Source organism: Thamnophis sirtalis, unplaced genomic scaffold, assembly GCF_051295495.1.
Source record: "Thamnophis sirtalis isolate CommonGarterSnake01/CBP01778 unplaced genomic scaffold, rThaSir2_p1.2 scaffold_9, whole genome shotgun sequence".
Classification (NCBI taxonomy): domain Eukaryota; kingdom Metazoa; phylum Chordata; class Lepidosauria; order Squamata; family Natricidae; genus Thamnophis; species Thamnophis sirtalis.
Genome location: NW_028261389.1, coordinates 79,121,900 through 79,145,261, shown reverse-complemented (window position 1 = coordinate 79,145,261; position 23,362 = coordinate 79,121,900). Strand labels below are relative to the sequence as shown.

Sequence of the window (23,362 nt, the reverse complement as noted above, 5' to 3'; positions counted from 1 at the left end):
ACGAATTTATCCAATTCTCTTTAAAGTCCCAATTCACCATTCATACAGGCCTTTAATGCATGATTCATAGGACGTTCTACCTTGTGCATATTCCTTTTGAAATAATTTAGGTTTACTAGGCAAAATTCCGGAAAGTGGATATTAAAATCTGTTATAGATATTTGGTCCCTGTGCCCAGTTGATGGTTTTCTGCACCCCTCTTTTGACTTCTAAAATAAGTCAAAACAAGCACTGAAGAAGGGTTTATGACAGGGTATAATGGTGTGATCATGAGCAATGACTAAAAAATAGAACAATATTTAGAATATTGCATGGAATAACGAGAATAAAATCTCCTTTCCCTTCACCTTCCTTTCCTTTTTCCTTTCCTCTTATTTTTCTTTCCTTGCCATTCTCCTTTCCTTTCTCTTTTCCTTTCCTCTCCCCTTATTTTCCTTTCCTTCCTTTTCCCTCCTCTTCCCTTTCTTTTGCCCTGTCGTGTGAAAGGTTGGTGGTTCCTAAATCTCTCAGCAGATATTGAAATTACTTCCTTATTTAATAATCTTAGCTGGGTTCATCAGATGTTTAACACAGGAGCTGCGATGTTAAATTGTCAGCATATTGATGAATTTTATTCCCCCCCCCAAATTTGGAATTAATCTGTTTTGAAATCATTTCTGAAAATATTCTGGGGTCGTTAAGAGAGAAGCGATTATAATCCATGGCTTGGAAAGACAGTAAGTTGGAATCTTACACTAACTCTTCTCTTAATTTGGTTTCGAATCTTATCCCCGACGTGCGTACATTTTTCTACAACTGTTAGGTAGCAACACCATATATTGCAATAATATCTACTGTCACTGTGTTTAAGTTAAACAAATGCATTTTATGACTATTGTTGCCTGGGCATGACAAATTGTTGCAAATCTTTTGGCAGGAATATTTCCCTCTTGCATATTAAATTGAATCTAGGAACTGAATTTGGAAGGAGATTATAACGTTAAAGCAGGCTGTGTCCCAACATTTGTTAATGATGGGTATGTCACCACAGGAGAATTCGAAGCTTAGCAATAACAACAGAAACAAACAGAAGCTCGAAGTATTATACAACGTACAGAATTTATTACATGCTTTTGGAAATATTTTCAATGTGTAAATACCAGCTGTTGAGTAAGCTTATTATCAATGTCATCATGGATTATTTGGTGGGGCAAAAAAGAAGATACCAAACAGCTTGCCGTATCTTATTTTCCCTAAATAAATCCAGATTATGCCCTTTATTAAGTAAGAAAACTCAGTTTGCATCATACACATTCGTGAGTGTAATTTCGTGTCAACATCTGAAATACAGCTAATCCTCGATTTACGACCACAAGAGAGCCCAAAATGTCTGGTGTTCGGTGAGACATTTGCTAAGTGGATTTTGTCCCGTTTTGTGACCTTTCTCGCCTCTTGCTGTTAAGTGAATCACAGCCATTGTTAAGTTAGTAACCCGGTTGTTAAATGAATCTGGCTTCCGTTGTAAATACAAGTCAGTTTCCAAGTGCCTTGATCATGGGTTTTTCTGCAATGGTCATAAGGATAAAAAAACGGTCATAAGTCACTTTTTTTCCAGCGTCGTCGTAACTTTGGTCATTAAACGAACTGTGGTAAATCAACAGCCTACCTGAAGTGGGACCCCAAGTTGTGATTGACAAATATCCTTGTTTACATAGGTTTCTAAACTTCCCACTCCACAAATCTGTAAATTTAGAATCAGATAGTCAGATAGATGGCCTGTAGGTTCGATTAATTTTAATCTCAAATTCTGAAGTCTTTAATCCCTGATGTTCAGACATTTTTCTACAACTGTTAGATAGTAACACTATATATTGCAATAATATCTATTGCCACTTTGTTTAAGTTAAACCAATGCATTTTATGACTAAAGGTAAAGACTTTGCACATATGTGCTAGTCGTTCCCGACTCTAGGGGGCAGTGCTCATCTCCGTTTCAAAGCCGAAGAGCCAGCGCTGTCTGAAGACATCTCCGTGGTCATGTGGCTGGCATGACTCAATGCTGAAGGCGCATGGAACACTGTTACCTTCCCACCAAACGTGGTTCCTATTTTTCTACTTGCATTTTTTACCTGCTTTCGAACTGCTAGGTTGGCAGAAGCTGGGACAAATCACGGGAGCTCACTCCGTTACGCGGCGCTAGGGATTTGAACCGCCGAACTGCCGACCTTTCTGATCGACAAGCTCAGCGTCTTAGCCACTGAGCCAGCACATCCCTGGTATTTTTATTCATTCTGCTTTCTTGAAAATTACAGTTGGGATTTTTTAGAGATGCTATTGCGTTGTTTTTTTTAAGTGTCCATGCACATTTTTAGCCCTTAAGAAAGATTCAAACTTCTCAAAACAGTTAAGATTTTAATGACTGGTTTTGCAACTGAGCTAACTTCACCTTAGTGGCTGATGGGATCTGTAGTATGCCCAACCTGCTAGATTGAATTGGATGGGTAGCGCCAGGCACTAAGAGTGAGGAAGATTTGCTGAGTTCAAAGCACTGAAGAATTTATTACTGCTACCTATATATAAGACTAACAGTTAAAGGTCTCTTGTGGCAATGTAATGATTCTCAACTAATGACATGTTTAACTCCGCCTTCCATCCCAGCTGGCTCATCTCTACAGGTGAGACTGTTGGAAGCGAAAGGGATGGGTGTGGAAAACCTCCTCTTCTACTTCATCCATAATACAGGTAGCTCTAGACTTATAACAGTTTGGTTAGTGACTGTTTGAAGTTGCAACGGTGCTGAAAAAAGTGATTTATTTTCCCTGTGGTCACTTCATTGACATCCAGATGCTTAACAACTGACTGGCGTTTATGATGGTTGCAGAGTCCCCAGGTCATGTGATCTGCTTTCGCGACCTGACAAGAGGAGGAGGAGGAGGAGGAGGAGGAGGAGGAGGAGGAGGAGGAGGAGGAGGGATTTAAAATGTTGGAAGATAGATGGTTAGATAGATAGATAGATAGATAGATAGATAGATAGATAGATAGATAGATAGATAGATAGATAGATAGATAGATAGATAGATATAGATATAGATATAGATATAGATATAGAAATAGATATAGATATAGATATAGATATAGATATAGATATAGATATAGATATAGATATAGATATAGATATAGATGATATAGATATAGATATAGATATAGATATAGATATAGATATAGATATAGATATAGATATAGATATAGATATAGATATAGATATAGATAGATACACAGACACACACACACACACACACAGAGAGAGAGAGAGAGAGAGAGAGAGAGAGAGAGAGAGAGAGAGAGAGAGAGACGGATAGAGAAATTTGATATCTAGATAAATCAATGATATTGATGCAGAAGAAGGAGGAGAGATTTTAAATGGTGGAAGATAGAGGGATAGATAATTAATATCTAGGTATCTATCTAGATAATAAGATATAGAAGGAGGAGGTGGAGGAGAAGAAGAGGAGGAGGAGGAGAGATTTTAAATGTTGGAAGATAGATGCATAGATATAGATGCATAGAGAGAGAAAAAAATAATTGATATCTAGATAAATCAATAAGATTGATGCAGAAGAGGAGGAGGAGGAGAGATTTAAAATGCTGGAAGAGATGGATAGAGATAGATAGATAGATAGATAGATAGATAGATAGATAGATAGATAGATGCATGCATGCATGCATGCATGCATGCATACATACATACATACATAATTGATATCTAGATAAATCAAACATAATTGATATCTAGATATTGATGCAGAAGAAGGAAGAGAAGGAGAAAGAGAAGGAGAAGAAGAAAAAAGAGGAGGAGGAGGGATTTAAAATGCTGAAAGATAGATGGATAAGACAGACAGACAGACAGACAGATAGATGATAGATAGATAATTGATACCTAGATAAATAAATAAGATATTGATACAGAAGAAGGAGGAGGAGAAGGAGAAGAAGAAAAAGAGGAGGAGGGATTTAAAATGCTGGAAGATGGATGGATGGATGGATGGATGGATGGATGGATGGATGGATGGATGGATGGATAGATAGATATAATTGATATCTAGATAAATCAATAAGATTGATGAAGAAGAAGAGGAAGAAGAGAAGAAGAAGAAGAAGAAGAAGAAGAAGAAGAAGAAGAAGAAGAAGAAGAAGAAGAAGAGATTGATAAAGCTCCATCTAAAGAGTTAAACCTAGTTCTGTTCCAATTAACTGAATGCCAGCTGTTGCCTAGCACGAGGGAGTTATTTCGGGATTTAAAGGAGAAGGGAAAGCAGAAGCTATTTATCAATATTGTAATGAAGCATTAATTGTTTGTCCCATCAATAATTAATGCAGGAGCCTCAGGAAACCGACGCGTCCTTTCAAAAAAACAAAAACAAAAAACCCCACCTCAATCTGTTTGGTCTGAAAAATAAAATGCCACAAACTAATATTATTATTCCTTCCCCCCCTCCTCTTTTTGGCATAAATAACTCCAGACTTGGTCCGTTTAGACTTCCTCCGTCTTTAGCCCTTTAGCGCATCCCCAATCATGCTGATGAATATAAATTATTATTTTCTTTTTTGGGGTGGGGTGGGGGGTATTATTTCGAGTTAATTCTGAAGCTGGGCCAGCCTATGAATATTCATGTGCACACCACTGATCTCCCAGCAAATGATCACATCCATAAACATGAAAACACGGTTAACTTACAGTAATGAGCACGCTCCTGGAATCGAGATCCCCAAGCCGGCTTTACAAGTCTAATGTTACATTTAATGCTCTATTCTTCCCTTCCGTATCGTTCTTCCTCCCTCTGGATCCCCTGTTATTAATTTAGTCTCCCTCCAGAAAGGGGCGTCTGCCTTAACTCCCACAGTCGATGCAAACCGTGTTGTTATTTTTATATATTTGTCTATAGCCGGGGTGGCGAATCTATGGCATGCAAAGCCACGTTGCCTGGCATGCGTGGCATCGGCCATTCCTCTTCTGGATTTCTGGCGCTAATGTGCAGCTTCTCTTCTGCGGCCCTGACTAATGCGCGCACTCCCCTTTTGGCACTCTGTGGCGGTTCACCGTCACTGGTCTATAGGCTGTGATCAAAGAATCCAAATTCTGGAACGTGCAGAGATGGATACTGTGTTTTTTCCGAAAATAAGACAGAGTCTTATTTTCTTTTGACTCCTCTGAAATAAGCACCAGGCCTTATTTTCGGGGAGGTCTTATTATTTTTGAGGGGGAGGAGGCGGAGAGCGTGGTCACCGCATGGCTGAGGCTATGTGGCAATATTTTTCAGGGAGGGCTTATTTTTTTTGGGGGGGGAAGCTTATTTTGAGCGCATGGGCTCAAAAGCCCGATTGGGTTTATTATCCGGGGAGGTCTTATTTTGGGGAAAACAGGGTAGGTTAACCCTAAAAATCAAAGGAGAAGAAGATTCTGATTATTTCATAACAGGGGGATTATTCTATATAAATGGTTAAATGACAGAAAATTGAGGTTTATAGGAGTGGAGTTGGGTGAAATATGGCTTCCACGAGAAAGAAAAACAGATAAGTAAATGATTGTTTTTTCTTTCTTTCTTTGTCTTTTTCTTTCTTTATTCCCTTCCTTTCTGCTCATTCCCTCCCTCTCTTTCTTTTTCCTTCCTTCCTTCTCTCTTCTCTTTCTTCTCTTTCTTCTCTTTCTTCTCTTTCTTCATTCCTTCCCCTTCCTTCCTTCCTTTCTTCTTCCTTCCTTCCTTCCTCCCTCCCTTTCTTTCTTTTCCTTGGCTTAACCCATACCCTAAGCCTAGACATTTTCATTTTGTTTACTGCATAAACCACGTTAAACACATTGCAACGTAGTACTGTTGGGGGAGAAAAAGTTAGCAATAGCAATAGCAGTTAGACTTATATACAGCTTTATAGGGCTTTCAGCCCTCTCTAAGCAGTTTACAGAGTCAGCATATCGCCCCCAACAACAATCCGGGTCCTCATTTTTACCCTCCTCGGAAGGATGGAAGGCTGAGTCAACCTTGAGCCGGTGAGATTTGAACCGCCGAACTGCAGAACTAGCAGTCAGCTGAAGTAGCCTGCAGTGCTGCATTTAACCACTGCGCCACCTCGGCTCTTTTTATATAATCGGTACTATAATGGAAGATAATATACGTTACAAGATGATTGACGTTATTGCATATAAGTGTGTTTCCTTTTTCTTCTTTCTTTCCCTTTGCAGCCACCATCGTGCTGAACGAACTGAACTGGACAGGTGCCTTAGACGAAGTCTTTAAAAAGAACAGAGAGGAAGACCAAAGTTTGCTGTGGCAAGTTTTTGGCAGCGCAACGGGCCTCGCTAGATACTACCCAGGTAATCTGCCCTCTTGTCGGTCAATATTTCTTTTCTTTTGTTCTCTTTTACTTTCTTTTGCTTTCTTTTCTTTTATTTATTTTATTTGTCAACATGTACACGGTAACAGGTATTAGTATAGACATAGACCAGTGGTGGGATTCAAATAATTTAACAACCGGTTCTCTGCCCTGATGACCAACTGGGTAGGCGTGGCTTGGTGGTCTTGTGACTGGGTGGGCGTGGCCAACTCAATGTCACTCAGGTCGATGGGCGCTTTGCCTTAGCTGTTATAATGGTAATAAGGGTTAACCGGAGAGGCAGTTTCTGTAAGCAGGGCAACAAAGATGAGGCTAGAAACAACACTAGAATGTTTCCTTCCTGCCTTCCTTACAGGATTAGCCCTGTAAAGTGGGGGGGAAACACAAAAGGAGATTTCTTCCAACAATCGGTTCTCTGAACTACTTAGAAAGTTAAGAACCGGTTCTCCCGAATAGGTACGAACTGGCTGAATCCCACCACTGACATGGAAATTATCACATGAGATTGGTACAAATATATGGATATAAATAAGTACAACACGTAAAATGAGTGCAAATAAATGGGGGCAGTAGCATAGGGACGGCAGGCACACTGTTGCGCTTATGCACAACAACCCCCCCCCCCACAGACCTCTTAGGAAACATGTGAGGTCCACGGTGGACAGTTTAATGTTGAAGATATGGGGGGGGGGTTGAGGAACTAACAATGAAATCAGGTAGAGCATTCCAGGCGTTGACCACTCTGTTGCCGAAGTCGTATTTTCTGCAATCGAGTTTGGAGCGGTTGACCTTGAGTTTGTATCGATTGCTTGCCCGTGTGTTATTGCATTTGAAGTTGTAGTTTGAAATTTAGGACATTGTAGTAGACAATTTTGCGTACTACACTTAGGTCGGAACGTAGGCGACGTAGTTTGAGATTTTCCAGGCCTAAAATTTCAAACCTGGTGGCTTAAGGGATTCTGTTGCGAGCAAAGGAGTAGAGGACTCTTCGCGTGAAATACCTCCGGGCTCGCTCGATTGTATCAATGTCCGATATACAGTGTGGATTCCAGGCAGATGAACTGTATTCGAGAATTGGTCTAGCAAAGGTTTTGTAGGACCTAGTTAGCAGTATAGTGTTACCAGACGGGGGGGGAAAAAACTTCGTAAAATAAGGTTGACAAATCTTCATGCCTTTTTGGCAATGTTGTGATAGTGAGCTCTGGGGCTGAGATAAGTATTCCTAGTCTGTGATGGTGAACCTATTGCACATGCTGGAGCTCCAGAAAATGCCCTGAAAACAGCCAAAAAACCCAGTCAGAAACAGCACAAAAACAGGCCCTTTTTCGGACCATTTTTCGGCCTGAAAATGGCCTAGAAAACAGCCAAAAAATGCCCCTAAAAAACAGATGTGTGCCGGCAAGCTGATCTTTGGGTTTCTGGTGCTTTGGAACATGCAAAAACCATCAAACCAGCGCATGGATGTGCCAGAAAGCTAAAGACCAGCTGGCTGACAGGCGGATACTGCAAAATCGCCATTCCCTCCCCTCTCCAGGGGAAGGATACTGCAAAATCCCCATTCCCTCCCCTCTCCAGGGGAAGGATACTGCAAAATCCCCATTCCCTCCACACTCCAGGGGAAAGACACTGCAAAATCCCCATTCCCTCCCCACTCCAGGGGAAGGATACTGCAAAATCTCCATTCCCTCCCCATTCCAGGGGAAGGATACTGTAAAATCTCCATTCCCTCCCCACTCCAGGGGAAGGATACTGCAAAATCTCCATTCTCTCCTCACTCCAGGGGAAGGATACTGCAAAATCCCCATTCCAGGGGAAGGATACTGCAAAATCCCCATTCCCTCCCCTCTCCAGGGGAAGGATACTGTAAAATCTCCATTCCCTCCCCACTCCAGGGGAAGGATACTGCAAAATCTCCATTCCCTGTACACTCCAGGGGAAGGATACTGCAAAATCCCCATTCCCTCCACACTCCAGGGGAAGGATACTGCAAAATCCCCATTCCCTCCCCACTCCAGGGGAAGGATACTGCAAAATCCCCATTCCCTCCACACTCCTAGGGGAAGGATACTGCAAAATCCCCATTCCCTCCGCACTCCAGGGGAAGGATACTGCAAAATCCCCATTCCCTCCGCACTCCAGGGGAAGGATACTGCAAAATCCCCATTCCCACCCCACTCTGGGGCCAGCCAGAGGTGACATTTGCCGGTTCCCTGAAGTACTCAAAATTTCCGCTACCAGTTCTCCAGAACCTGTCAGAACCTGTGGGATTTCACCCCTGGTTCGCTTCCTGATGTAATGCTCTTTGAATCGTCAGAAGTCTTAAAAAAGTGTTAAGGACAAAAGAAGAGGAAGGGGGGAAAAAACCCTGAAGCTTCCCTGATATTTAATTAACTCCAGCCTTGTCACGAAAAATGAGATGGGCTTGGATGGAGTCTGAGTTGACATTTTCAAGAAGCGCATTAGCTTTCGTCCGTCGGCTGCCTTCTCCTATATCATGGTCGTAAGAGCAGTTAAGGTGACGGCTGGCCGTTCTTGAATCAGCAGCCAGAAAGGCAATTTGGCTTCGTTAAATTGAAAAGTGGCAGGACTGGCTTCTTCTTTTTTAAAAAAAAGGGGGGGATGCTCTAAATTGTCTCCGGTGTCCCCCGAAGGCTGAGCTCATCTACTGGAGCTGAGGTTGATGAATGCAGAACAAAGGGACTCATTACATCCATTTAAATGTCCCTCTCTTTAGCGGATGTGCCGTAGTAATTCATTTATATCTTAGCATCTTTTCAATATCTGCAGGCCACCGTTAGTTTCCACTCAATTTGTATATTCCTGGGGGCTGATCTAATGAACTTACTTGAAGAGTCCTTTAAAGGGTTTAAAAAATAATAAGGAGAAAACATTTTTATTCTCCTTCTAACAAAAGTATTTCTTGTCCAGGTTGTAACTGAGTTTTCGGGCGTGAATTTGGTCCGAACAATGATCAACGTTGAACGGAATTGAAGAGCCCTTGGTAAGCTCTGAACTCGGTGGTTTTCTTGGAGATGTTTCCTTACCGAACAAGGCAGCAACCCTAAGCCTAGCACTGATGACGTTACCTAGTTGGGTAATGAAACGTCTGCAAGAAAAACCACCAAGCTCAGGGAGCACTAAGGACCTCAGACCTCCTCCTCTCCTCCACTCTTCATCTTCCTCCTCCTCCTCCCCCAATGGGTTGGCTTTAGTATGCTCATCAACAGGTGGATTGTGAGATGGGGGCACCATTGCAAATTCATGTCCTTGGCAAAATGTAAGCAAGTTTTGGAAGGCAGGTCAAGATGCTGGATGGTTGAGCTCCTGGAGGGAAGACTGCCTTCTCTGATACTCAACCCTTCAAGGTTTCTGATTTTTGAGGAGAAAGAACTGAAGATGATGGCCCACGTTTGTGGTTCTCAGCTGTATTACTTTGAGTTCTACCAAACATTTTCCTCTGAGACACAAACAACTCCTTTCTCTCTCTCTCTCTCTTTGTCTGTCTCTGTCTCTCTCTCTTTCTCTCTCTCTCTCTTTCTTTCTCTCTTTCTCTCCTTTTCTCTCTGTTTTTCTCTCTCTCTCCCTCTTTCTGTCTCCCTTTCTCTCTGTCTTTCTCTCTGTCTTTCTTTCTCTCTTTCTCTCCTTCTCTCTCTGCTTTGTGTCTCTCTTTCTCTCTTTTCTCTCTCTCTCTCCCTCTTTCTCTCTGTCTCCCTTTCTCTCTGTCTTTTTCTCTCTCTTTGTCTCTCTCTTTGTCTTTCTCTTTCTCTCTCTCTTTCTCTCCTTCGCTCCCTCTATCTTTCTGTCTCCTTTTCTCTCTTTTTTTCTCTCTCTCCCTCTTTCTTTCTGTCTCCCTTTCTATCTTTCTCTCTCTCTTTCTTTCTCTCTTTCCTTCTCTCTCTCTTTGTGTCTCTCTTTCTCTCTCTTTTTCTCTCTCTCTTTCTCTCTGTCTCCCTTTCTCTCTGTCTTTCTCTCTGTCTTTCTTTCTCCCTTTCTCTCCTTCTCTCTCTCTGTGTCTCTCTTTCTCTCTTTTTTCTCTCTCTCTCCCTCTTTCTCTCTGTCTCCCTTTCTCTCTCTCTCTCTGTCTTTTTCTCTCTCTTTGTCTCTCTCTTTGTGTCTCTCTTTCTCTCTCTTTTTCTCTCTCTCCCTCTTTCTCTCTGTCTCCCTTTCTCTCTCTCTCTCTCTCTCGCTCTCTCTATTTGTCTCTGTCTCTCTCTCTCTTTCTCTCTTTCTCTCCTTCTCTCTCTGTCTTTCTGTCTCCTTTTCTCTCTCTTTTTTCTCTCTCTCTCCCTCTTTCTTTCTGTCTCCCTTTCTCTCTGTCTTTCTCTCTCTCTCTCTCTTCCCCCTCCTCCGTTCCACAAAACCCACACCCTTTTAATCCTGATGATATGGCTCATGAAACCTTTGCAACAAAACAAGCAAACTCAGAGAGCCTCCAGGCCCCCTCATTTCAATCCTGAACTGCAAATATTCTCCTTCATTTAACGCTAAGATGAAATTTCTCGAAGTCCTTGTTACAGGAATGAGTCTTGATTTAAGATTTAGAAGCCAAGGAAGATTAGGAGGGCTGGTTCATTTCATTCCTCCCTGCCTCCCAGTTTGCTTCCCATTTGCTCCCAAGAAGTCCTATCTATCTATCTGTCTGTCTGTCTGTCTGTCTGTCTATCTATCTATCTATCTATCTATCTATCTATCTATCTATCTATCTATCTATCTATCTATCTATCTATCTATCTATCTATCTATCTATCTATCAGAATAGAGCTTTAAGGAACCCTAGAGGTCTTCTAGTCCAACCCCCTGTCCAAAAGTTCCCTTCTGTTTTGCTTTTTAGAATATTTTAATACTTTCAGAAAACCAGAGGAACGACAGTGGGTGGGACAGAAAACCTAACACCACCCTCCCAATAAATTTATGGAAATGGAATTTATACTTATGCACGGAATTTATATAATTCTTAATCAGTGCTTCAGGTTTCTTGAAGAATCTAATTTGGGTTATCTCCAGTGGAGGGACCCTGAATTATTAAACTTCATTATCGTCCCGCTTTGCATATTCAAAGTATGGCATATCCTACACGTCCCCGAAACAATTTGAGTCTAATAAATTGTTGGTCTCGTTTATTTCCACTGAATAGAGTCTACAAATAGATATTTTTTTTGCCCTGATTGGGAATAATGAACGTCATGTGCAGATAAAGGTGGTTTCTTTAATCTATTTTTTTTTTAATTCAGCTGGCTGTTTTGAAAAAAATATATCCATCTCAACCTTGTCACTGAGTTGGCAGGAAGTATTAAGCCCTCCTTGATGGCTGGTTATGTTATTTATTTAAACCAAATGTAGTTTGCAAGTCTCTCCAAACTCTGTTATTCTGCCTAACTTCCTCTACTTCCATTGTTGTTGTTAGTTGTGAAGACGATGACTTCGCAACTAACCCCATGGACAACCTTCCTCCAGGCCTTCCTGTTCTCTACCATCTTCTGGAGTCCATTGAAGCTCACGCCAGCTGCTTCGGTGACTCCATCCAGCCACCTCCTTCTCTGCTGTCCCCTTCTTCTTCTTTTGCCCTCCATCGTTCCCAGCATGAGGCTCTTCTCCAGGGAGTCCTTCTTCCTTCTCATTAGGTGGCCAAAGTCTTTGAGTTTCCTCTTCAGGATCTGGCCTTCTAAAGAGCAGTCAGGGTTGATCTCCTCTAGGACTGACCGGTTGGATAGCCTTGCAGTCCAAGGGACTCACCGGAGTCTTCTCCAGCACCAGAGTTCAAAGGCCTCCATTCTTGGCACTCAGCCTTTACTTCCACATGAGGTGCCAAAACATTAGTTCTTTGGAGGACTTACATAAGTATTTTTTTTTTAAAAAGAAAAACTGTGTGTTTTGTTCTGCACATTTCATTACTCCATAAATTTTGACTTTCACAATACAATACAATACAGTACAGTACAGTACAGTACAATACAATACAATACAATACAATACAATACAATACAATACAATAGCAGAGTTGGAAGGGACCTTGGAGGTCTTCTAGTCCAACCCCCTGCCTAGGCAGTAAACCCTATACCATTTCAGACAAATGGCTATCCAGCATCTTCTTAAAGACTTCCAGTATTGGGGCATTCACAACTTCTGGAGGCAGCTTCTGTTCCACTGATTAATTGTTCTCACTGTCAGGAAATTTCTCCTCGGATCTAAGTTGCTTCTCTCCTTGATTAGTTTCCACCCATTGCTTCTCATTCTGCCCTCAGGTGCCTTGGAGAATAAGTTGACTCCCTCTTCTTTGAGGCAACCCCTGAGATATTGGAAGACTGCTATCATGTCTCCCTTAGTCCTTCTTTTCACAGTTCTATCCACTCTTGAACACAGGCAGGCCTCAACTTACATTTAGCAACTCTCACAATATTGTGGTCTCATTTCAGGTAGGCCTTGATTTACAAGCGTCTGTTTTGTGATTGTACCAAGTTACCAAGGCACTGCAAAAGGGGATTTGGGAGCATTTTTCATACTTACGACCCTTCCCGCATCCCCAGAAGTGATATTTGCCGGTTCTCCGAACTACTCAAAATTTCCGCTACCGGTTCTCCGGAACCTGTCAAAACCGGCTGAATTTCAGCCCTGGGGTAGGGCTTATATTATGAGCATCCTGGAAAATCATGCTAGGCTTTATTTTCCGGGTAGGTCTTATTTTTCAGGAAAACAGGGTAGTAACTTGGATTTAAATTTCGGTGGATGCCAAAAGACAGCCTATTCCACCTCCTTCCAATCTCTTTGCTTTGTTATTACTCTTAATTACAGATGTAATTTAGATTGCAATTGTAAATCAATAGTTCATTATGCGCCTGCAAGAGCCAGCACATTTTCACCCCCCATTGGTTGCTAAAAAAAAAATAATTGTTTAATTTCTGTGTTGTCCATCCTCCCTTGAGGTCTTTCGGCCTCATGTTCCTCATTTATTAGGACAGACCCCACCTTGTGTCTTAGGAAATGAAAGTGCCAAATGCAATTTAGCAACTACACTCCTTTTAAATTAAATAGCGCTAGCTATGAACACAGTGGGAATTTCACCACCACCACCACCACAAGCTTCTTCAATACCCAGCACCGGTCATATATGTTACTCAAATTGTATTGGGTAGAGCAGGCATAAAGCTGATAATTGAATGAGATACTTATAATTTCAATACGATGTAAAATGTGTCAAATCCTTCGATCCTTTTTTTTTTAAAAAAAGTTTGCATTTTCTTTTTTCTTTCTTTCACACGCACATTCATTGATGGCCTTGTATTTCTTTCTCCTTCCCCCCCCCCCCCGTTTTTCTGCAAAATCTGGCTGGCTTAAATGGGTTGAAATCCCTCGGCTTCAACGTGGAGATTCCCCCCTCCCTCCCCCATCTGCTTAAGCAAATAAATAATGGATCAGCTTTGAGAAATCAATTGATAATAAAATGAAATGAGATCACTTTCTAAATGAGAGCCCGGCTGAACACAGCTGCGGTTGCGTTAAGCATTTCTGGCAGGTAATAGTGGTTTCCAAAATATTAGACTTACCAAGGAGACTTATTACCCTTCTTGTAAGTCATAAGAGAATTAACTGATGGAAAACTGGGCAAAATGAATCTGAATTCTTAGGAAAAGATAGTTAAAAGGGGTCCTCCGCTTGCATGCTTTTTAGTGGTGGGATTCAACATTTTTAACTACAGGTTCTGAGGGCGTGGCTTGGTGGGTTTGGCAGGGGAAGGATACTGCAAAATCTCCATTCCCACTCCACTCCAGGGGAAGGATACTGCAAAATCCCAATTCGCTCCCCACTCCAGGGGAAGGATACTGCAAAATCCCCATTCCCTCCACACTCCAGGGGAAGGATACTCCAAAATCCCCATTCCCTCCACACTCCAGGGGAAGGATACTGCAAAATCCCCATTCCCTCCACGCTCCAGGGGAAGGATACTGCAAAATCCCCATTCCCTCTCCACTCCAGGGGAAGGATACTGCAAAATCCCCATTCCCTCCACACTCCAGGGGAAGGATACTCCAAAATCCCCATTCCCTCCACACTCCAGGGGAAGGATACTGCAAAATCCCCATTCCCTCCACACTCCAGGAGAAGGATACTGCAAAATCCCCATTCCCTCTCCACTCCAGGGGAAGGATACTGCAAAATCCCCATTCCCTCCCCACTCCAGGGGAAGGATACTGCAAAATCCCCATTCCCTCCCCACTCCAGGGGAAGGATACTGCAAAATCCCCATTCTCTCTCCACTCCAGGGGAAGGATACTGCAAAATCTCCATTCCCTCCCCACTCCAGGGGAAGGATACTGCAAAATTCCCATTCCCTCCCCACTCCAGGGGAAGGATACTGCAAAATCCCCATTCCCTCCCAATCAGCTGGGACTCAGAAGGCAGAGAATAGATGGCCAGTCAGAGGTGGTATTTACCGGTTCTCTGAACTACTCAAAATTTCCGCTACCGGATCTCCAGAACTGGTCAGAACCTGCTGAATACCACCTCTGATGCTTATGCAGCTCTGGGGAAATGATATTTTCATTTTATCAGTTAAAATTTAAAGGCCTATTTGGTGGGTTGGAAGATCTGAAGAAGCTTCTTGGATGAGAAGTGAAACGCCTTCAAAGAAAAACCAGAAAGTTCACTTGCCTCTTGGGGGAAAGAAAAAAAAACACTTTTGGGACATTAGTAACTGTAGTTTAAACATACTTGGGAAAAACACATCCAACAAAAATTACAAGGAATAAAATAAAGTATTAAATAATTCCTGATAACTTACAACTCAGATGTTTATTGTCAGCGTAGTACAGCTGACTGGGGAATTCTGGGAGTTGAAATCCACAGGGCTTTAAATTGGTTGATATACGTTGGTCTATATTGTGTCTCCAGAATTTTGGAAAAGAATTTTTCTTACTCAGTTTGCAGCGATTGATGGCTAAATTTAGGAACTTCAGCGTGTAGCCATATAGTAAAAGGAGATGATGTTAATTCCTATTATTTTTATTTTCTCATGATTTGGGATGACATTTTTCATGGAGAAAGGTCATTTTCAACTTCATTTTCTGCTCCAAATTTTAATTACCTTTCTTTTTCCATTGTTATAACTTTCCATATTTTCAGTTTCTAATTGAATTATTGCTGGGTGTTTTGGGGGTTTTTTTTTGGACAAGCGTTGAAATTGTGCTATTTTTGCCCATAATTCTGTCCTGCGTTACAGATTTTCGTTCAAGAAACCAATAGCCACAAATAATGAAGCATCTTCCAAATACGACAGAATAAAGGACATAAAACAAAGCAGGGGAGATTTGCTTGCAATTTATTTCCTTCTCATTTTCTGCAATGGTATTTAAATTTTGGAGGTGACGAAATAATCTCCTATATTTATGGCCGTGGAGAAAAAGCTAATTTGAAAATCCATACAGTAATTTACATCTTCTACAAGAAGAGTGTAATGGAATGCAGTCAGTTTTGAACACATCTAGGAATTAATGCTTTTTTTTCTGGCCAAAATCAAATATTTTTACACCCTTTCTATTATTATTATTAATTTTTTTTCACCAAGTGTGGATTTATGTATTAACGACTGAGATAAACAGATTCCTAAGACTGCAGTTTTATGCATTCTTCTGGGCCAACTGCATCTAATTAAAGTTAATAAGTTATGCAAATGTATGAGCCCATGTAAATTGAGGTGCCTAATGCATCCTTGAGATATTTGGGAATGCACATCTCCAAAATGGAAACCTATCATTCATCAGAGGTTGGGACCCACCGTTGCTCACCGGTGCAGAAGCTCCAGTGAAATATGTAACACAATATGAACACAACAATGCATAACAATAATAATAATAATCTATCTATCTATCTATCTATCTATCTATCTATCTATCTATCTATCTATCTATCTATCTATCTATCTATCTATCTATCTGTCTATCTGTCTATCCATCCATCCATCCATCCATCCATCCATCCATCCATCCATCCATCTATCATCTATCATCTATCATCTATCATCTATTATCTATCTATATCAGTTCTTTCTCTCTTTCTCTCTCTTTCTGTGTTTGTGTGTGTGTGTGTGTGTGTGTGTGTGTGTGCTCCAGCATAACTCTGAAACGCCTCGCGCAATTTCAACCAAACTTGGTACACAGATACTTACTGTCTGTAAAAGAATACTGTGGGAGTAAGACACCCCTAACACCCCGTGTGTGTGTGTGTGTGTGTGTGTAACAGCTGGGCCGCTGAAATGAAAAGGAATGAATTATATCTATAGTGTCAAATCACAGTAGTTTGGACAGTGATAGTGTGCATTTTGGATTCAAGTTCTGTTAAGATGCAGCCTGTTGTGCCTTAAAATGGCTTCTACTGTACAGCACAGCGCAGTTGTCATGGTAACGGCTTCACAGTACTCCACAGGGGGGCTCCGTCTGGTAAGGGGGATTGGTTCTGGGCAATGCCGGGTTAGCAGCTAGTATTAAAAAAAAATCCACACAAAAATGTACAATCGAAACTGTTTAGCCTCCCTCTGGAAAAGTGTCGTTTTAGCTGCTTCTGGAAGTGTTGGAAGTCTTCTAGTCCAACCCACTGCTCAAGCAGGAGACCCTCTACCATTTCCATTTCCCAAAACACCCAAGAGCAAGACGAGAATCAATGGAGGGAAACTAATCAAGGAGAGAAGCAACGTAGAACTAAGGAGAAATTTCCCGACAGTGAAAACAATTAATCAGTGGAACAACTTGCTTCCAAAAGTTGCGAATGCTCCATCACTGGAGGCTTTTAAGAAGAGACTGGTCTGAAAAGGTATCTCCTGCCTGAGCAGAAGGGCAGACTAGAAGACCTCCAAGGTCCCTTCCAACTCTGTTATTCAGTTATTTCAGATAAATAGCTATCCAGTCTCTTCTTTAAAATATCCGAGGTGGTGCAGTGGTTAGGGTGCAGTACTGCCGGCCACTTCAGCTGACTGTTATCTGCAGTTCAGTGGTTCTAATCTCACCGGCTCAAGGTTGACTCAGCCTTCCATCCTTCCGAGGTGGGTGAAATGAGGACCCAGGCTGTGGGGGCGATATGCTGACTCTGTAAACCGCTTAGAGGGGGAGGAAAGCCCTATGAAGCGGTATATAAGTCTAACTGCTATTGTTATTGCTATAACTGCTATATCCAACTGCTGGAGGCAAGTCGTTGCACTGATTAATTGTTCTCACTGTCAGGAAATTCCTCCTGCCTTTATTATTTTTTTTATAAATAACTCAGAGGACCTGAAAGCATATGAAGAATATGTCCCCTTTCGTATCCATATATTATTGTTTTTTTTATTATTATTTTTACCCCTGAAAATAATAACCCCTGTTACAGAAAAATACAGCTGTAACGATCGTGCAAGTAATCATGCCAACTAAAAATTGGACGAGATCTATTTATTCTTTTTGTGCGTAGTTCAAACTTTTTATAGTTTAAATTTCATATCACATTTTCAATTTTATATTATTTTAATTGTGATGCTTCTGGCCCGCTTAAGCGAACTCACTAAAAAATAAATAAGCTTATACCATTGAAAAGAAAATCAATTTACTTCAATGCTGGGCAATCATTAGTGTGTATTTCACAAAGAACCCTTTGTAAGCTAATACAGATCAAAAGTCAGAGAATGAAACAAGAAGGGAAGATCTGTGCAAAAGCTTTATGGTAACTTTCAATTTGTGTTTCGTCCGGCGGGTTTTCGTTTTCATCCTTAAGTTAAATTCAGAAGTGAAACTTTAGTGATAGAGAGAGAGATAAAACTATTCAGAATTAATTAATGTTATTTTAGGGAACCACAAATCCTCAAGAGATTTTATTTATTTCCATTACACCCTTCCCTCTTTGGTTATTTTCTTCAAAGCAGTCAATCCATGGAAAATGAAAAAATGATGCATTAAAAAAAAAAAAGGGATATCCACCCCTTGATCTACTCTAAATTGCAAAGAACTGTAATCCTCACCTATGATGTAAATATGATACTATTTAGGCCTTGAAAGCTAATGAAGACAGGTTTTCCGGGAAACCTTTGTAGTTAATTTAAACATCCCCAATTTGTACAAAATTATTTTATCTGCAAAAGTTAACTTTCTAGCTTTTAAAGTATGTCGTCATCACGTCTAAGTTTTAGCTAACTAGATGCTAGTTAGATGAAGGTGGCCACTTCATTCTTAGATATCTCTCGGTGTCTGTCTCTTTGTCTCTGTCTGTCTGTCTCTTTCTTTCTCTCTCTCTCTTTCTCTCTCCGTGTCTCTCTCTGTGTCTGTGTGTCTCTCTCTCTGCATCTCTGTTTGTCTGTCTGTCTATCTGTCTCTTGCTGTCTCTCTCTCTCTGTTTCTCTCTCTCTGCATCTTTCTCCATCTCTCTCTGTTTCTCTCTGTCTCTTTCTCTGTCTCTGTATCTCTGTCTGTCTGTCTCTCTCTCTGTCTCTCTGTCTGTCTGTCTGTCTGTCTCTCTGCACCTCTGTCTGTCTATCTATCTGTCTCTTGCTGTCTCTCTCTCTCTCTGCTTCTCTCTCTCTGCATCTTTCTCCGTCTCTCTCTCTCTCTTTCTCCATCTCTGTCTCACTCTTTGTGTTTCTCTCTGTCTCTTTCTCTGTCTCTGCATCTCCGTCTGTCTGTCTCTCTGTGTTTCTCTGTCTCTGCATCTTTCTCTCTCCCTGTTTCTCTGTCTGTCTCTGTCTTTCTGTTTCTGCATCTCTCTGTCTCTCTCTTTCCCTGTCTGCATCTCTCTCTCTCTCTCCCCATCTCTCTCTCTCTCTCTCTTTCCCTGTCTCTGTCTCTGTGTGTCTCTCTCTGTCTTTCTCTGTCTTTCTCTTTCTTTGCAACTCTCTGTTTCCCCGCCCTCTCTCTCTCTCTGTCTCTGTCTCTCTCAATTTATATTTACTGAACTTTTTCATATAATAGTAACAAACCAAAGGGGAGCAGCCATAAAATCAAAAGAAAAGCAAAGCAAGGAAGCTTATAGATGGCTTTTGACCTTCTTCTCAACCGATAATTACAATTTTATTGTCTTCTCCCATCTTAAATAATTTATAGGCTTCCTTCCCCTCCCTCATTTAGTCTTCATATTTCCCAGCCTTCAAATCCATAAATCATTGGTTCAGATTTCCCCTCCTCCTTTCAGTCATAAGTCCATCTAAGGCTTTCAGGGTTTTTTTTTTAAATGTGGTTTTTGTTCTTTCTGACCAAACAGGCCAGTTTTTCCATTTCTGTAGTTTCACAACCCATTCCTCTGTTTTAGGAATTTCTTTATTTCCATCCTTGTGCATAAAAACATTTTGCAAATTGCTACCATGCAGGGTGTCAATTTATCATGATCCTCTCCCCCCTGCCCCCAAATTTGTTATCCATAAATGCCAATAAAAAGAGTTCTGGTTTCTTAGCAACATTAATCATTAAAAAACCTCTGCATCATTATACGATAGTCTACTCAGAGTTTCTCAGTTTTCTCACAATTTTACCATGCCTGATGAAATATCTCCTCATACTTTTCAAATTTCCGCTGCTGGTTTGAAATACTTCTATATGTTTTTGATTATTTCCCTGATGTCATATACCAGAGGTAAAGGTTCCCCTCACATCAAGGAGAGAAGCAACTTAGAACTAAGGAGAAATTTCCTGACAGTGAGAACAATTAATCAGTGGAACAGAAGTTGCCTCCAGAAGTTGTGAATGCCCCAACATTGGAAGTCTTTAAGAAGATGCTGGATAGCCATTTGTCTGAAGTGGTATAGGGTTTCCTGCCTAGGCAGGGGGTTGGACTAGAAGACCTCCAAGGTCCCTTCCAACTCTGCTATTGTAATTGTAATTATAATGTATCGCATTACATTAGGGAGCCGAGGTGGCACAGTGGTTAGGGTGCAGTACTGCAGGCCACTTCAGCTGACTGTTATCTGCAGTTCAGCAGTTCTAATCTCACCGGCTCAAGGTTGACTCAGCCTTCCATCCTTCCGAGGTGGGTGAAATGAGGACCCGGATTGTTGTTGGGGGCAATATGCTGACTCTGTAAACCGCTTAGAGAGGGCTGAAAGCCCTATGAAGCGGTATATAAGTCTAACTGCTATTGCTATTGCTATTTTGGATGCAGGTAAGTGCAGGGCGCACACGGAGGTTCAGAGGCAGCGGAAAATGGGCCTACTGATAGTTTGGGAAGGATGGAAATGGCCTCCAGAGGGCCTCCGGAGACTGGAGAGGCTGTTTTCATCCTCCCGGAGGCTCGAGAAAAGTCTCCGGAGCCTGGGAAGGGCAAAAATGCCCCACCCCCATGGTGCAGGAGGCTGACTAGGCCACACCCACCATGGCCACGCCCACTCAGCAACCAGGCAGAGAACCCCTTGCTAAAATTTTTGAAGCCCACCCCTGCTGCAAGATAAGCCCCTTATAATATAAGGAGGATATGTTCCTGACTAATGTTGTTCTCTAAACTCTAAATCTAGTTCTAAATCAGAATTATATAGCTAGTCCTCAATTTATGACCATTCCTTCAGCAATCCAAAGTCTTTCCCCAACCCCTGAAGCACCCTATGATCATAAGAGCCAAGGTGGCGCAGTGGTTAAATGCAGCACTGCAGGCTACTGCTAGATCAGCAGTTCAGCGGTTCAAATCTCACCGGCTCAGGTTGACTCAGCCTTCCATCCTTCCGAGGTGGGTAAAATGAGGACCCAGATTGTTGGGGGCAATATGCTGACTCTCTGTAAACCGCTTAGAGAGGCCTGAAAGGCCTATGAAGCGGTATATAAGTCTACTGCTATTGCTATTGCTATTGCTATAATTCCTGGCTCGATTGCGGTCCTAAATCAAGATTTACTTGCGCAGGTGTGGCAGAGAACATCAAGCATCGGATCTCTGAGGAAGCATCTTCTCTACGTCAATCCAGTGGAGATGTAAAATTCTCCCCTTTCATTCTATTTCTGTTTCTGTTTCTCCTTTCAGCCTCTCCATGGGTGGACAAGAGTCGATCCCAGAACAAGATCGATCTGTATGATGTTCGGAGGAGACCATGGTAAGTGTCACTTCTTTGTGGAGATGTTGTGGCCCTCCAGCAGCCAGCAGAGCTGGTAGCAGAAGTCAGACAGCAAGGAGGTTGGGGAGGAAGATGGGCCAGTCCTGGAGTCTGGGGAAGGCTCAGGTGATGGCTCTGTGTCGGAGGCAGAGAGGGGGCCAGGGCTGTCTGACAGTTATCAGCTGCCTTCGGAGTCGGAGATCAGTAGGGCAGAAGAACAGCAGGAGCCTGTTCCCAGTGTGCGCATGCGCAGAGCTGCCAGAAGACAAGAACAACTAAGAAAACAGGGTTGACTCGGGAGTAAGGCTTGGAGATGATTGGCCCCTCCCATAAGACATAAAAGAGGAGCGAACAGGACGTGAGCTTTTGCGGGAAGCAATTAGTTCATCTGGTCGGTTCAAGCTTTGAGAAGTTCTGTGATGAGTTTGGTGGAGTTGGAATTTGCTCTGCATTCGGCAATTTGGTCTCTGGCAGGATTCCCAGGGAGATAAAGGTGGGTGTTTTGTCAACATTCCCCTGAAAGACTGTGGCAACTCGAGCAGACATCTGCCGGGCTCTTCACGGACTGTTTGGGAAGCCGTGCGGACTGTGAATGACCATAATTTACAGCCGTATAAATAAAAGAGAGTTTTTGGGAGGAAGATTGTGTTTTACGCTTTCTTAAGGAAGCCCAGATCAGAACAGGAGCTCATCTTTTCCCTTCTTGCCTCCAAATCAAGAGAATTTGAGTCGCTTCACTTTTCTTTCCTTCCTTCGGATTTAAGTCACAAAGCTTCGGATACAAAAGGCGTCACTTTAACGTGTTCATTTTGAAAAGCTGATCAAGCATCAGGCAGTAGGGAAGCCATAAGGCCTCCTGCTTTATTAGGGGGCTGGGCTAGAAGACCTCCAAGGTCCCTTCTATCCTGATTCAGTTGGCTGTAAGTTATGCGTGGCTTGGTTGAATTTAAGACCATTCCATTCCCGCCCCCCCCCCCCCAGTGCTTGTAGGGTTCAGATATTCAGTTGAAGAGGTAAAAGAATAGATACTGAAAAATGGATGGTATTGGATGGTATTGGATGATAGATAGATAGATGGACAGACAGACACACAGACAGACATATAGATATATTAATGATAGATAGATAGATAGATAGATAGATAGATAGATAGATAGATAGATAGATAGATAGATAGATAGATAGATGATTAGATAGATAGATAGATAGATGATGATAGATAGATAGATAGATAGATAGATGATAGATAGAAAGAGATGATAGATAGATAGATAGATAGATAGATAGATAGATAGATAGATAGATAGATAGATAGATAGATAGATAGATAGATAGATAGATAGATGATGGATGGATGGATGATAGATAGATGGATAGACAGACAGACAGACACACAGACAGATAGATATATTAAGCTAGCTAGCTAGCTAGCTAGCTAGATAGATAGATAGCTAGCTAGCTAGCTAGCTAGCTAGCTAGCTAGCTAGGCTAGATAGATAGATAGATAGATAGATAGATAGATAGATAGATAGATAGATAGATAGATAGAGATATATTAAAATAGATAGATAGATAGATAGATAGATAGATAGATAGATAGATGATAGATAGATGGATAGACAGACAGATAGATATATTAAGATATATTAAGATAGATGGATGGATGGATGATAGACATAGATTAGACAGACAGATATATAGATTTAAAATTCTGGATAGATGGTTAGATATAAATACATAGAGAGTGAATAGAGAGATAATTGATAGACAAATAGATAGATATTGATGCTAATGATGAAGAAGATATATATTAAATTGACAGACAGAACAACAGACATAGAAAGATTTAAAATTCTGAAAAGCAGTTTCACGATGCCAGTTTTCTCCAAGCATCAACGCATTAAAAAAAAAAATCACAGAGAACAAGAATTTGAGCGAGAATTACTACGTGCCATAAAATAATTTTTTTTTGAAAAA

At 41.5% G+C, this 23,362-nt stretch overlaps 1 protein-coding gene across 1 annotated transcript in view; it reads left to right on the top strand.

Moving 5' to 3' along the window:
- LOC148044213 (voltage-dependent calcium channel subunit alpha-2/delta-1-like) overlaps positions 1-21,389 on the top strand; it is a 228,767-nt gene extending 207,378 nt beyond the window's left edge. The window contains exons 7-8 of the mRNA XM_087723069.1: positions 6,215-6,346; positions 21,316-21,389. Of these exons, the coding sequence (XP_087579195.1) occupies positions 6,215-6,346; positions 21,316-21,389 (206 nt within the window). The remainder of the gene's footprint in view (positions 1-6,214; positions 6,347-21,315) is intronic.
- Positions 21,390-23,362: the final 1,973 nt, after the last annotated feature.